The sequence below is a fragment of the Grammomys surdaster genome, unplaced genomic scaffold (genome assembly GCF_004785775.1).
Source record: "Grammomys surdaster isolate TR1022 unplaced genomic scaffold, NIH_TR_1.0 125688, whole genome shotgun sequence".
Classification (NCBI taxonomy): domain Eukaryota; kingdom Metazoa; phylum Chordata; class Mammalia; order Rodentia; family Muridae; genus Grammomys; species Grammomys surdaster.
Window position 1 is genome coordinate 1,299,686 of NW_021620524.1, and position 14,925 is coordinate 1,314,610.

At 47.0% G+C, this 14,925-nt stretch overlaps 1 protein-coding gene across 1 annotated transcript; it reads left to right on the top strand.

Annotated features, from left to right (window-relative positions):
• The first annotated feature begins 11,217 nt into the window (after window positions 1–11,217).
• Window positions 11,218–14,714, top strand: Arhgdia (Rho GDP dissociation inhibitor alpha). Its single transcript, XM_028787858.1, has 6 exons — window positions 11,218–11,320; window positions 12,433–12,644; window positions 12,770–12,853; window positions 13,074–13,150; window positions 13,237–13,300; window positions 13,390–14,714. Exons 2-6 carry the CDS (start codon window positions 12,455–12,457, stop codon window positions 13,587–13,589), a joined length of 615 nt encoding a protein of 204 aa, XP_028643691.1. The 5' UTR covers window positions 11,218–11,320; window positions 12,433–12,454; the 3' UTR covers window positions 13,590–14,714.
• Window positions 14,715–14,925: the final 211 nt, after the last annotated feature.

Genomic DNA, 14,925 nt, shown 5'->3' on the forward strand with positions numbered 1-14,925 from the left:
CTGTTTTGCCTGCACCATAAGGTGATGAGGGGTTTGGGGCGGTCTGCTGAGTGGTACCTAGAGATAGGGCCCATAAATTCCTGGACTGCTCCTTTGCCTTATGCTTCATCAGAGAAACCTGGTTTCAGCTTTGAACCTGTGATGTTTCCTTCGTGTTTTTCTGTCTTGTTATATTGACAAGGAAAAAAAGGTGCTTCCTTATTTGTGTACAGTCAGTCCTTGGGCGATGCTAGCTGGCAATACCAAAATCTGAGGATCCCCAAATTTTCATGTAAAGTGGCTAGAATCTATGCACATTCTCAAGATTTTTCAAAGTATGTTGTACTGTTTAGGGAGGGCAAGTGTCTAGCACATGTATAATCTTCATTTGGGATATTTTTGTTCTTGGTTGGCTGTGGAGACAGTTAGTTGTATAATAGCTAATGCAAGCTGAGGCAGAAACTGATTTCCAGGAAGGTTGGGGTTGAAGATGAAGTATTTTGGCTGCTCTAGTGGGTTGGAGGAGGTTTGAGGAGTGTGGCTGAGAAATGGAAGCTTGAAACTTGTCCTTAGTGTCTCAGTGCTGGGATACCTAGAGGATGGTGAACACGGTGAGGTGACAAGCCCCAGAAGCAAAGTACTAAGGACTGGACTGCTGGGACCTTTGCTTCAGTGTTCACGCAAGACCTGAGTCATACAGAATGGAGAACACATCTTGACTCTTAATGTATTTGTCCAAATGCATGTACATATATGTGAACAGAGTGAGTCGTAAGTGCTCCTGGAGAGCTATCCACCTTGTTTTTTTAGACAGGGCCTCACTAGGACGTGGACTCTTCAATTAGGCTAGTGTGCTGCTAGCATTGCAAATTCATGCCACCACACCTGGCTTTTTATGTCTTTGCTGAGAATTTGGGGAGCTGAGGTTATCCCAGATTTTTGATATTGCTGTCTCTGCTTTCAACTTGAGGTGATTGGAGGTGACTCCCAGGTTTCACATCAGGTAGATGAGTCTTCAGTTTTGGTTTTTGTGAGTAAGGGGCTTCTAAACCACCTGGGCTAAGGAGTAATCAATCCTCCCTTTAGGCATCAAGTGTTAAATCTTATATGGGCTGCAGTATTAGATTCAGTGGTTCATGTTATATTCAGAAACTTCTAATCTTGTTACATTGCACCTTCTGTATCTTGCAGCAAGGGCCTCAGGTAAATATTGTTTTACTTTTCCTTTTAGCAAACTAATAATTTAATAGACAAATGAGAAATTGGAATATAGTGTAACAAATAAGGAGAGGCAAAGTATAGACTTGGAATACTTCTGTTTGTGAAGGACTTGATCTATTGGATATTCTACATGAATATCTTCCCCTTTCCAAAATTCAGTTAGTTATAGAATCTTTTATTGTATATAGTCACTTTGCTTGCAAGCATGTCTTGCACCATGTATGAGCCCTTAGAGACCAGAAGAGGGTGTTGGTTGTGAACAAACTGTGTTGGGGGTGCTGAGAAAACCAGGGTCCTCTAGAAGAGCTCTAAACTGCTGAGCCATCTCTCTTGTCCCTAGTGATTTTTTTTTTCATTAAAAAATAAAATTTATTTACTCAACACTAAGTGTTTTACATAGCCAAGGTTTGCTATGATCCTCAAGCTGCAGCAACCCTAGTGCTAGGACTATATATAGGTGTGCTCCACCACATTCAACTTAGGGTAACTTTTTTCCCTTTGGTTAAGAATGGGAAGAGCAGTCATTAGGCTGCTCTGGGAATGTCAGTCCTCTTGCCACAGCCTCCCAAATGCTGGGATTATGGGCAAGTTTCACCATAATCAACTTTTGAGAAACTGAAAACTCTTCCAAATAGTTGTAACATGTTAGCTTTGAGTTTCTTGAGTCTAAGGCTTGCTATGTAGCTCTGGCTGACCTAATACCTGCTGTGTGGAGTCCAGGCTGGCCTTGACCTCAGTGACTTACAGTTCTTTACTTAGAAGCATTGAATTTGATGTCTAGTTGATTTTATTGCTGGGTCCAGTGGTGCATGCATACTTCCTGTGATCCCAGCTACTCTGGAGCCTGGTGTAGGAGGATCACTTGAACCCTGTAGTTCAAAACTAGTCTGGGCACTATTGCAAGTCCTTGTTTTTTCAAATTTGGATGTGATGAATAAATGTATTCCAGTTGTACAAAATCACAGTTCATTACACCTCATCTCTTTATATTGCTTAATGTTATGGCTATAGAATTTAGATCTGAAGTATCTGCAGAAAACCTGTATGCTGAAAGCTTGGTCATTAGCCATGGTGCTATGAAGAGTAGATAGAGCCTGAGCCTTTAATCCTAGTACTCATAAGGCAGAGGGAGGGGGGATCTGTGAGTGAATTCAAGGCCAGCCTGGTCTACAGAGGAAATTCCAGGACAGTGAGGGCTACACAGAAACCCTCTCTTGAGAACCCTCCACTACCAAAAGAGAGTGGGTAGAACTTTTAGGAGGTTGGACCAAATGGAGAGTATTTAGGTCATTGGAATGATACCCCTGAAGGAGACATTAGCACCTAGCCTTCCCTCTTTTTATTACTTTTCTTTTACATTTATCTATTGAGTGTGTGTACATATATTTGCAAATGTTCTATGGCATATGAGTGGAGGTCAAAGGTCTTCCATCTGTGGGTTTTAGCAATCAAACTTCATGCTTGTAGCAATTGTCTACCCAATGAGCCATCTCGCTAATACTCCTTCGATTCCTGGCAACTGTAACGTTAACTTAATGAATCCTGTTGTTACCAGGACCAAAGAAAGATCCAGAACACCCAAAAATAATCTGTTCTTAGAGGAATGATTTCTTTTTGTGAGATAGTAATTCATGCTATTATTTAGACTGGCTTTGAACTTGACAGCAATCCCCCTGCCTCAGCCTAAAGTGTAGAACTTTAGGCATGAGATACCATATGATGCTTATCCTGTAAAGTTGATTATTTCAAATATATTTGTCATAGTAATGAAAAACTTGATTAGCACAGTTATATCAATTACATGTATGTGTATTTGTATGTGTGTGTTATGCAGGAGTATGTGTATGTATGTGAATATGTGAATGCCTATGCACCTGTGTGCATGCATATGGGAGCCATAGAGAGTGATGTCAGGTGTTTCCTTTGAAATCACTCTACCTTTTTTATGTGTATGTGTCTGAGCCCCAGTGAGTTCATCATATGAACCACGCTTGTGCAGGAGGCCAAAAAAGGGTATCAAGTCTCTTGGGATTGGAGTTACAGGTGGTTGTAAGCTGTGTGTGTGTGCTAGAGTCGAAATCTAAGTTATTTCAACACCAACACTCAGGAGGAGGGAGGTGCAGCTGCAGGATTTTGAAGCCAGCCTGTTTTACATAGGGAGTTCCTGGCTAGCCAAGCTACATAGAAAGACCCTGTCTCCAAAAATAAAAGTGACCATGCCTATCTTCTTTTGTTTAAGATTTTATTTTTAATTACATGAAGATGGGAGTGGTATGCATACACATACATGTGGCACCCATGGAGGCCAGAAAAACTCCCTGGAACTAGAGATGGTTGTAAGCTGCCATGTGGGTACTGTGACCTAAACCTAGATCTTTTTTCAAGATAATTGAGTGATGGTAATCATTGAGCCACTTTTATAGCCCCTTGTCTTTGTTTTAAAATTTGAGATATAATCTTAGTATGTATTCCTGGCAGCCTGGAATTGACAGAGGTCTTCCTGTGTCTGTCTCCTTGAATGCCTGGCTTTTATTTAAAATTACACTTGGAGGAGGTACTACACATGTGCCACTATGGACATGTGGCCCCCAGAAAAAACATGTAGGCGCTTTTCTCTCCACTATGTGGGTCCCAGATTTGAATTAGTGTAGTTACCTACTGAGCCGTCCCTGTGCCTGTGTGTTTGTATGGGTGCTAGTGTAGTTACCTACTGAGCAGTCCCTGTGCCTGTCTTTGTATGGGTGCTGGGGAGCCTTGCTTCAGGTCCTTATACTTGCATAGTATGCACTCACTGACAGCCATCTCCCCAGGTTTTGGGGTTTTCGATGTTGCTTTTTTCTTTCTTTCTTTTTTCCTGAGAGACTGTCATGTAACCCAGGCTGGCTTTGAACTCCATGTATAGCTGAGGAGGACTTGGGTTTTTTATGTGTAGTAGTAGTATAGGGGGTAAAACTTGGGCCTGGGACTCAAGTGTATAACGCAAGCAACCTACCAAGGAGCTACATCCTTAGCCCTTTCTTTGAATTTTTGATCCTCCTGCCTCCATCTCTTGGGTGAGGGTATTGCAGGTGTCACATCCATAGTCAATCCATAGTAGTGCTGGGAACTCAAACCAGAGCTTCATGCCTATAGGGCAAACACTACCACGAAGCTATGTCCATGGCCCTGTGTTTGTGTTTAAAAGTTTTATTATGTGTGGGTATACAGGTGCTACTGTATGTGTATGGAGGTCAGAGGACAACTTCATGGCATCACTTCTACCTTTATGTTGATCCTAGGAATCAAACTCAGGTCATCAAGCTTGTACGACAGGTGCTTTTGTTGAATTGTGAATAATCTGAAGTGTTAACTGTATGACTCGATGTTCATGCTTATGTAAAAGTAAGTCCTGCCAAGAGCTCCTGTGCAACTCTACTCAGACGCTCTAATAGACTGTTTGCCATGTGCTTTTTCTTCATGTTTTTGTGTTTTCCAGACAGGGGCACATGTAAATTACTCTGGCCTTGAACTCCAGATCTTCCCAATTGAGGGTATTAGGTTTTATATGAATGCACACTTAGTTATCCCGGGCTTTTTCTAGCCTGGATGAGTAGATTAAATATATAGCTTTACCCCTGAATCATTTTGGAGATGGAATCACTGTAGCCTAGGCTATCTTTGAATTAATAATCCACCTGCAGCAGCCCCTGTGCCACTATACCTGGGGCTATCTGTTCCTCTTTTTCTTTCTATTCTTAAATCAAGTTCTTAGAAACCATAGCCAAGCTGTCCTGGAGAGGTTGGACTTGAACAAACGGCCTTCCTCCTCCTTGTCCTCCTCTTGATATTATAGATGTAAACCGTCATGCACAGTTGCCAGCAGTTATTCACTTGGCCGTCTATAGCAAAGTGGATCTCATCACTCACATAGCTCACCTCTCTCTGTTCTTGGATTCCTTTGAGATAACTTTTTATGCCATTGTGCTCCGGCAGCATCTTTAAGAATTTCCTTACTTCTTGACACTGTTAAGATGCTTCAGACCCACCTTCTATTTCCCTACCCAAATCTGGAGCCACCATTTCTCCAAGGAATCCCTTTCCTTTAATGGAGACTACATCTAGCAAGCAGCATCTGAACAATGGGTTAGCTTGTCATTTCTGGCCCTGTCCAGCTAGAGCTAGAACACTTGGATACTAACTAATGTGTACACTACTGTGTTTATTTCTGTGGTGTCTAGCCATGTCTAGATATTTGAACAACAGAGTTCCCAATATTATCTCTGACTCCCACTCCCCAGGTTCCCTTGCTTCCCATTCTTATAATTTCACAGTGTAATAGGGAAAAGTCTGCCTCACATGCTCGTGTTATTCACTTAAGTGATTCAGCATGTTAAGTGTTGAACCCAAGCTTTCAGAGCTACTTTCTAGTCCCCATAAGCAACATCTGCTAACTATAGACTACAGTGTGTCCTGAGGTCCTGACTTTTGGTTTTATTAAGATATGGTAAAAGTGTTAATTTCACAAGTTGTCAGAGACTGACTGTAGTGCCACACACTTCAATCTGAGCACTCAGGAGGCAGAGGCAGGAGAATCTTGAGTTTGATGCCAGCTTGGCAACATACCAAGTACTAGGACTACATAGACTCTGTCTTAAAAAAAAAAAAAAGTTATTAGGGAATAAAAGGCTGGAGTTTTGTGGTCAGTTGGTAGAGCGTGTACAGAGTCCTTGGTTTGATCTCTAGCACCTCATAAGCTAGACTTTGTGCCTGTACAGGCAGGAAAATCAAAAGTTCAAGGTCATCTTTTGCTACATAGGGCATTGGATTTGAGCCTAGGATACATGAGACCTGTATTGAGCAATTCAAACTGGGCTTAGCAGCAAAGGATTATAATGTCAGCCGTGAGGACACTAAGGGAAAAGGATGTCTGATGTTGTGAGACCAAAAACTGAAGACCATACCCTAAAAAGCAAAACAAAAGGTTTTGCTTTTCTGCCTGCCTTTTTCTTTGTATTCATTAGGTTAATCTATCACAGTAGGTGAGAAACTGTTCCAGCCCCTTCTTAGTCTTGGCAGTTTTACTATAAGATACAGTGGCACAAACACACACAGTTATTTAAAACAAGTGAAACTCAACAGTCAAACTCGGGCTTTATAAATGACCAGACCTCTGCTAAAGGATTTGTGCATTTTGCAGTTGCTCATATCAAATACCACTCTATTCTATGAGAAATGGCAAACAAAACTGGCATAGTGGCCCAGGTCTTTAATCTCAGCACTCAAGAGTCAGGCAAAGCAAATTTCTGAGAGTTCAAGGCCAGCAAGGACTACATAGTAAATTCCTGTCTCCCAAAAAGAAAAAAAAAAAAATGGCAGACAAATGTGTAATTGTATAACTAGGGCTTGTCCCATAGGATAACCAGTTATAACCAGTTATAGCTGATCAGCCACATTCTTTGCTCTGCACTCTGCCCTGTGATGAACTAACTGCCCTGGTCTCCCTTCCTAGAGTTGGTCCATGTCTGCTTTGGAACTGCTCAATTGGTGAATCATTGGCATTTTTTGTGCCATAGTTTACTCCAACAATGTTAGCTGTTCAAAAATTATGTGAGGTTATATCATTTTTATAAACTTGTAATTTATATGATTTATTTACATTTACTGTTATCGAATATCTGGTGCCAACTAGCCAGCTATTTGTTGGAAAATAGCAAATAATATATCATTAAAGGTTTTTTAAAATTTCTTTTGTGTGTGTGTATGCGTCCATATACATGCATGCAGAAGCCAGAGAAGGTGTTGTACAGTATTACTCTGCTTACACTCCTTTGAGACAGAGTCTCTCATTGGACCTGGAGCTAGGCTGTCAGCCAGCAAGCTCCAGTGATCCTCCTGTTCAGTGCCTACTCCACCCTCAAGTTTCATTCCCCATAGCAAGCAATGAGGTCACATGAACATGTGTAGCCATACCTGACTTTTACATGGGTGCCAGGGACTTGAAGATTCATTTGTTTTTATTGAATATATGGGTGTTTTACCTGCGTATATTAATACATGTGCAGTGCTCATGGAGGCCAAAAGAGTGTGTTGGCTCCCCTACGACAGGATTTAGAAATGGTTGTGAGCTGCCCTTTGGGTGCTGAGAACTGAACCTGGGTCTTCTAGAAGAGCAACCAACACTCTTACCTGCTGAGCTCCATCACTAAGGATTTCAATGTAAAAATAAAGCTATCAACAGCACCAGGAGATAAATCTTATTTTTATCTATTTACTTTTCTTGATAGTTTCAGCCATTAGTTTCCATCCACATTGACTGTAGTGTTTTTTTAAGTTGGTAGCAAGGACACAGGTAACCAAGGCATAGAGCTTGTTTAGTGACTGCTCATCCTTATTTTGTTTTCTCAACAAATGTACTGCTAATGTGGAACGTTCCTTATTTCTTTGGCCCCTTACATCAATCAATACACACTTCTCAGTTCTTATCTCCTCCCTTCAAATTTCCAGATTTCTTTTGGTGTTTCGAGACAGGGTTTCTCTGTGTAGCCCTGGCTGTCCTGGAATTCACTCTGTAGACCAGGCTGACCTCAAACTCAGAAATCCACCTGCCTCTGCCTCCCAAGTGCTGGGATTAAAGGCGTGTGCCACCACCGCCCAGCCAGATTTCTTTTCATGGGGCATGTTTCTTGAAGCCCACTTCACGGATGCACTTATGCAGTGCCGGTGATATACTCTCAGGTCACCACCTTATTGATGAAGGGCAGTCAGGCCCTTCTTACCACTCACTCCAGGGAGCCATTCTGTTAGACCCAAGTTGGAAACCTTTTTTTACATCCATGATAAACTTTCTTTTGATTAATGTGAGACAAGGTTTCATTGTACCCCAGGTGGCCTCAAGTTTTCTGTAGCTGAAGAAGATGACTTTAATCTCCTCATTCACCTCTTCTCATATCCCATGTGCTAGAATCACAGACATCTGCAAGCATCTGTATTTTTATTTCTATCATGTTAAACGTCTTTGGTAGCATAACAGGAGAGCATGAAGTGTACAGTGGAGGTCGGTGTACTGGTTCACACTTCTAACAAACAAACGAAGTAAGTTCCAAGCAGCCATCCACATCACACAGCTCAATAACTGCCTGGAACTCCAGCTCCACATGATCTAGTACCATCTCTGCCTCCACAGATACTGTGCACATGCATAATATACAAACCACATATATACATAATTAACAAGAACAAAAAAGCTGTAGTGATGTACATCTTTTATCCTGGCACTAAGGAAGCAGAAGCAGGAGGATCTCTGCGAGTTCAAGGCCAGCCTGGTCTACATAGCTAGTTCCAAGGCAGCCAGGACTACACAGAGGCAAGTGGATCTCTGAATTTAAGGCCAACCTGCTTTATAGAGGGAGTTCAAGGACAGCAGGGGCTATACAGGAAAATCCTGTCTTTTTTTGTTTGTTTGTTTGTTTTTTGAGATAGGGTTTCTCTATGTAGCCCTGACTGTCCTGGAACTCACTCTGCAGACCAGGCTGGCCTCGAACTCAGAAATCCACCTGCCTCTGCCTCCCAAGTGCTGAGATTAAAGGCATGCACCACCACCGCCCGGCAGGAAAACCCTGTCTTAAAAAAACAAACAAACAAACAAAAAAATCAAATCTAAAGGGAGCACCATGCCACATTCAAAAGTGTCTCATCACACCACAGTAGAAATGTGTTCACCACACACTTCACTGTCCTGGCCATGGGGACAGTCCAGAAGAGACTCCAGTCCTTTCATGGAATGTTTCAAGAAACAATCTGTGGTTTGATTGTATCCTCCCAAACTTTACACTTGGAAATCCAGACTCTCAAGGTAATAATAGCATAGGAGGTAGGGCCAATTTTTAGGTGATTCATTGGTTGTCTAAGAATATCAATTTACAAAATACCTTGATCCAGAACTTTCAGTTCCTGAACATATGCTAAATAAAAGTTGTTTGTAAACCACTGGTCTATGGTGTTTTGTTCAACTAAAGATTTTATTTATTTATTTATTTATTTTTGGTTTTTTGAGACAGGGTTTCTCTTATAGCCCGGGCTATCCTGGAACTCACTCAGTAGACCTGAGTTCTATTGGCCTCGAACTCAGAAATCCGCCTGCCTCTGCCTCCCAAGTGCTGGGATTAAAGGTGCACACCACCACTGCTGGGCAAGATTTTACTTTTATGTGTGTTCTTCATGTACGTAAATGTACCATGTGAATGCTTGCCCTCCAGGACCAGAACAGGGCAGTAGGTTTGGAAAGGAGTTACAGATGGTTGTGAGCAGCCAGCCATGTGGGTGTTGGTAACTGAACCAGATTCTCTGCAAGAACAGCAAGTGATTTTGACTGCTGAGCCACCTATCTGTCTGACTGTCTTGTCTATCTATCTATATTGTTTTTAGAGACAAGTTTTTTGTGTGTGTATCCTTGACTGTCTTGGAACTTGCTCTGTAGACCAGTAGACCAGGCTGGTTTCAGAGCTCATAGAGATCCACCTGCCTCTGCCTCCCAAGTGTTGGGAGCAAAAATTTATTTATTTTATTATTCATTATATTAATAAATTATAATTTATTATCAGTAAATTTTATTTACTTTTATTTAATGTTCATTGTTATTTTGCCTGCATATATGTCTGTGTAAGGGTGTCAAAAGCCCTGGAGCTACAGACAGGTGTGAGTCACCATGTAGGTGCTGGGAATCCGAATCTTCTAGAAGAGCAGCCAGTGTTCTTAACTGCTAAGCCATCTCTCCAGCCTGTGGGTCAATTTTTTTTTTTTTTTTTTTCTCGAGAGAGACAGGGTTTCTCTGTGTAGTCCTGGCTGTCCTGGAACTCACTCTGTAGACCAGGCTGGCCTCGAACTCAGAAATCCACCTGCCTCTGCCTCCCAAGTGCTGGGATTAAAGGCGTGCGCCGCCAGCGCCACCACCACCGCCCCGGCCTGACTGCTCTTCTAATAGGTCCTGAGTTCAATTCCCAGCAACCACCACAACCATGTGTAGTGGGACCCAATGTCCTCTTCTGGTGTGTCTGACAGCTGCAGTGTACTCGCATACATAAAATAAATAAATAAATAATTTTTAAAAATACGCAAGATTGAAAGAACACTTGGTCTGCTTCAGATTGATGTATGGCCAGAGGAACTGAAGATGGATGGTGGGAGCCTTTGGATTCCTAATGTCATCTTTTAAGCTTCATGACTAGAGCCAACAGCTGTTTCCTAGATACCACAAAGGCAGGTGTGCGTGCCAGCATAGCAGGCCAGAAGTGATGGCTCTTGTGGGATATAAACTATATCTTCCCTTATATATATATAAACTATAGCTTCCCTTAAATTTCTGCTTCCACTCAGTCTGAGGCTACCCTTGGGAGACCTTAGGAGATGCCACAATGGAGCGCCCTCACAGGGTAGCAGGAACTGAATCCTCAGGAGGAACTGAAATAGCCGCCAGAAGCACACCACAGGAAGTGCCCAGCCATGCCCTCCACTAAGGAGGCTCTATCCCTAAGGCTATGAAATACGCCTGGCGGTGGTGATGCACACCTTTAATTCCAGGATCTAGAGGCTGACCTAGTCTACAAAGGGATGTCCAAGATAGCCAGCCTGTTACAACAACAACAACAACAACAACAACAACAACAAAAACCCTTTCTCAAAACAAAAACAATCCAAACAACTTTTACGGGAGTTCTGGAAGGCACGGTCCCCAAAGCAATGCGCCAGGCGGCATAGCTACAAGGTAATGTATATGAGGACTGTGGTTCTGCTGATTCCGGGGACAATGGGACCAGGGCCAGGCACAGCAATCATGGAACCATGGAAGCCACAGGGTGACCGCGCGATGCTGCTCTGGAAGCGAAGGCTCTCGTCTCACAAACACTCGTACTAGACATTCGACAGAAGGCGCGACGCCGCCAGCCCACGCGAGACGCGCCCACGAGGCCCGCAGCAAAATGGCGACGGCGCCGACCCGCGCCCCCTGCCGACGCATGCGCAGGGCGACCCCGCCCGCGAGAGCGGAAGTCTTGTGACCCCGGAAGTGACCGTCCGAGCGGCGGGCGGCGGACGACGTTCGTCATTTGGTGCGGGAGGGAGCGCGAGAGCGGCGGTCGAGCCTCCGGTGAGTGGGCGCGTGGCGCGGCGCGGTGCGGCGCGGCGCGTGAGGGGAGCGGGTCGGCTTTGTGCGGCGACGCGGGCCACTGCGGCGCTCGCGGGCGGGGCGCGGTCACGGCATCGGGCGGGGCGGGCCCGGGAGGCAGCGTAGGTCCTGCCGGAGGGGCCGCCGCTGCCCGGGCCTGCGCGCCCGGTGCCAGTGGGACCCCCTCCCTCGGCCTCGCGGGCGGGGTCCCGCGCGGGGCCTCACCTGGAGCTCCCGCCGCGCGGCCCCGCCCCACTCGGATTGCGGGCCCTACGGAAGTGCGGGCCGCGCCCTGATGCTGTCGCCAGCGGCCACGCTTGGCGGCGTCGGGCGGGGTCGTCTGTAGCCTCCCGGTATCGGACTGCCGCTTTATGTGTTTCTTTGGCGGACACCTCTCAGAGGGACAACGGCCGGGCTGTTCCCCTGAGCCCTGCACATCGACTGCAGGCATCACAGTGGGTTTCTGAGAGACATTTGGGGGATCTCCGGAACTGAAAGGCATCTAGGCGCTTCCGTCCGGGTTGGTTCTGCACCGCCGTTGACGGTTTAGGGTCAGGGCCCAGAAACAAGTTCCTGAGATTTATTTGCGGAGTACCAGCTCCCAAGTTGCATACGCAGACCTTCACTAGGGAGGACCGACCTGCATACTTAAGATCCCCTTTGGGCTCTTGAGATTTAATTGGTCATCACATAGTTGAGCTTAGGACAGTATTCCATTGGCAGGAACGAACAAACAGTCCCTTGTCCTGCACGTGGCTAAGATACAGAGCATCCCCCTGTAGGAGAGCTTACCTCCATGACCCAATCCAGTAAGATGAGAGCCTGGGCAGCTAGGGACAGCGCAGGACCTCAGGGATTTAGCATCGTGTCTGCCAGTTCAGTTCGGTCTTGAGGCTTCTTATTCTTTATGGGGAGGAACAGGCTGTAGTCCCATTTCGTTGCTTGGGGTGTAGCCATCTCAAATGGGCCTCTGCATTGAGCAGTGGCAGCAGCCTCCTCTCAGAGTTCCCTTGGTCATTCCCTGCAGGTGTCAGGGTTGGCCTAGGGTGGAATGCCTCCAGGCTGTCACAGTCCGCCTCATGCCCCACCCACAGGTGTCCCAAGCTAGAGGTGAGCATGGCAGAACAGGAACCCACTGCGGAGCAGCTTGCCCAGATAGCTGCAGAGAATGAGGAAGATGAGCACTCCGTGAACTACAAGCCTCCAGCTCAGAAGAGCATCCAGGAGATCCAGGAACTGGACAAGGATGATGAAAGCCTTCGAAAGTACAAGGAGGCCCTGCTGGGCCGAGTAGCTGTCTCTGCAGGTAGGTCGGTTGGAGGAAGGATCTCACCTGACCCTGTTACCACCCTCTTTCCAGACCACTCTTCCAGAGAGTTAAAAAAAATCTTAAGGGATGGGACTCTGACTCTTTTAACTCTCACTCTGCAGACCCCAATGTCCCCAACGTCATTGTGACCCGCCTAACCTTGGTGTGCAGCACTGCCCCAGGCCCTCTGGAACTGGACCTGACAGGTGAGTGGGTATTAGAATTTCTGGGTGGGGCCAGCTGGCATCTTGCCGCTACCCCTAAAAATAATTTTCTGCACTGATGCCCTCTGGTGGAGCAGAGGGGAAGTGCAGCTAGGGGCTCGCCGAAGCCCTGCTTTGTGTGTCAGGGAAGGGGCTAGGGGAAGTGCATGTGGGGGCAGGGCGGGAAGCCTTTGAAGCCGTCAGCTGAGCCTCCTCCATACAGGTGATCTGGAGAGCTTCAAGAAACAGTCGTTTGTGTTGAAGGAAGGTGTGGAGTACCGGATAAAAATCTCTTTCCGGGTAAGGTGGAAGCTTTGAGAGTCCTGGAAGAGGGGCCGAGGAGCAAGAATGGGAAGCCGGCTGAGCCTGGTTCTGTGTCCCCACAGGTGAACAGAGAGATCGTGTCGGGCATGAAGTACATCCAGCACACATACAGGAAAGGGGTCAAAAGTGAGTGGGCGGGCCCGTGGAGTGGGAAGCCAACGGGCCTTGGAGGAGGGGCTTGTATCACCAGTAATCATGCCCTTCTTGCCCCACAGTTGACAAGACTGACTACATGGTCGGGAGCTACGGGCCGAGGGCGGAGGAGTATGAGTTCCTGACGCCCATGGAGGAGGCTCCCAAAGGCATGCTTGCTCGGGGCAGTTACAACATCAAGTCCCGCTTCACAGATGACGACAAGACTGACCACCTGTCCTGGGAGTGGAATCTCACCATCAAAAAGGAGTGGAAGGACTGAGCTCCAGCTGGGAGGCGGGCAGGGCGACGGACAGACAGAAGGACCGACATGCCCCACCCTAACCCCCTACCCATCCCAAACCAAAGTGCTGACAGGACCTCCCTCACCATTCCTCCCTAGTCCACTCAGGCAGTCAGCTCTTCTGTCTGCCCCTCCTCCACCTCCTGCCCGCAGGCCCCTGTGGTCTCTAGTGTCACATTGCTGCTTCTGCCTGTGCAGTGGGGGAGGGGTTCCAACCCAGGCCTCCAATCTGCTGTGTCCCTCCAGGTTCCCTCTGTCTTCCCTTCCTCAGGCTCTGGCTTCTAGAATGGAACAGAACACTGGGTTCCCCAGCCCACCTTGTCTCTGTTCCAGCTGAGCAGCCCTCAGTGAGGGGAAGGGCTGGGCTGTCTGTCCTCCAGCCCCACCACTCCCTGGCCAGGTCATCCATCACTGTCAGTCACTGTCTAACCATGATGCCTTAACATGTGGAACGTGTGCTGGGGGCCGTCGCTAACCCTTAACTCCCCGTCTGCATGAGCATGTGGTCTCCCCTGTCCTTGCCTTGTCTGCCATCCCCATCCTGGTGACCCACCCAGAGGAGGCCAGGGATGTGCTGCTGTTGCTTCCTGTGGGCCTGGCCAGCTCTTCCCCTCCCTGAGGCCAGGGTTGGGGGTGGCTCCAGTAGCTAGGGGAGGGTCAGTTGCCAAAACTCAATGCCTCCAGCCCCATCTAGGAGGCAGGGTGGGGTGCCTCATTCCTCTGCCTTCTCGTCCCTTGTAGGCAGTACTCAGCCCCTGTCCCCACAGCCCCTGAGGGACAAAGCCAGCCGAGCCTTACTTGTCTCACCTGGGCCCTGTGGCCTGAATCTCGTGCCTGGCCTGTCAGTATTTATTGCCTCCATTTGGGCCAGCTGGCCTGATGCCTCTGCCCTGGTTCTTGGTGCCACCATCCCTGGGCAGGCCCTCCCTGGACCCAGCCAGGACAAACGTGGGACCAAGTTCACACAGTTGGGAGCTGTCTCCTGTGCCTCCCCTCCCTATCCCCAGTCCCTGTGTGGTGTCTGCCAGGCCCAGCCTCAACAGGCAGAGGAGCCTGTCCCTGCTTCTCTTCTGACTGGGAAATAAACACCCCTGAAGGAGTCTGGGATGGTGTGGTCTGTGCTACTTGTGTTGGGGGTTTCTAAGGAATGGCAAGAATCCAGTGGGTGGAGGTGCTCAGATCATATGTCCTGGCTACAAGGTTGTCTGTGGCTAACAGCCCTGTTTTGTCTGTTACTGGCTTCCTGTGGAGATGTGAATATAAAACAAACCCTAGGCCTGAGGGTCACAGTGTTAGCTCTCATAGAGGGATTGCC

What these genes read in the sequence shown, in the direction of transcription:
- Arhgdia (XM_028787858.1), top strand. Translation starts at nt 12,455, where the DNA reads ATGGCAGAACAGGAACCCACTGCGGAGCAGCTTGCCCAGATAGCTGCA. An exon ending in TCTGGAACTGGACCTGACAG is followed by an intron (nt 12,854 to 13,073) that starts GTGAGTGGGTAT and finishes TCCTCCATACAG; the next exon opens with GTGATCTGGAGAGCTTCAAG. An exon ending in ATACAGGAAAGGGGTCAAAA is followed by an intron (nt 13,301 to 13,389) that starts GTGAGTGGGCGG and finishes CTTGCCCCACAG; the next exon opens with TTGACAAGACTGACTACATG.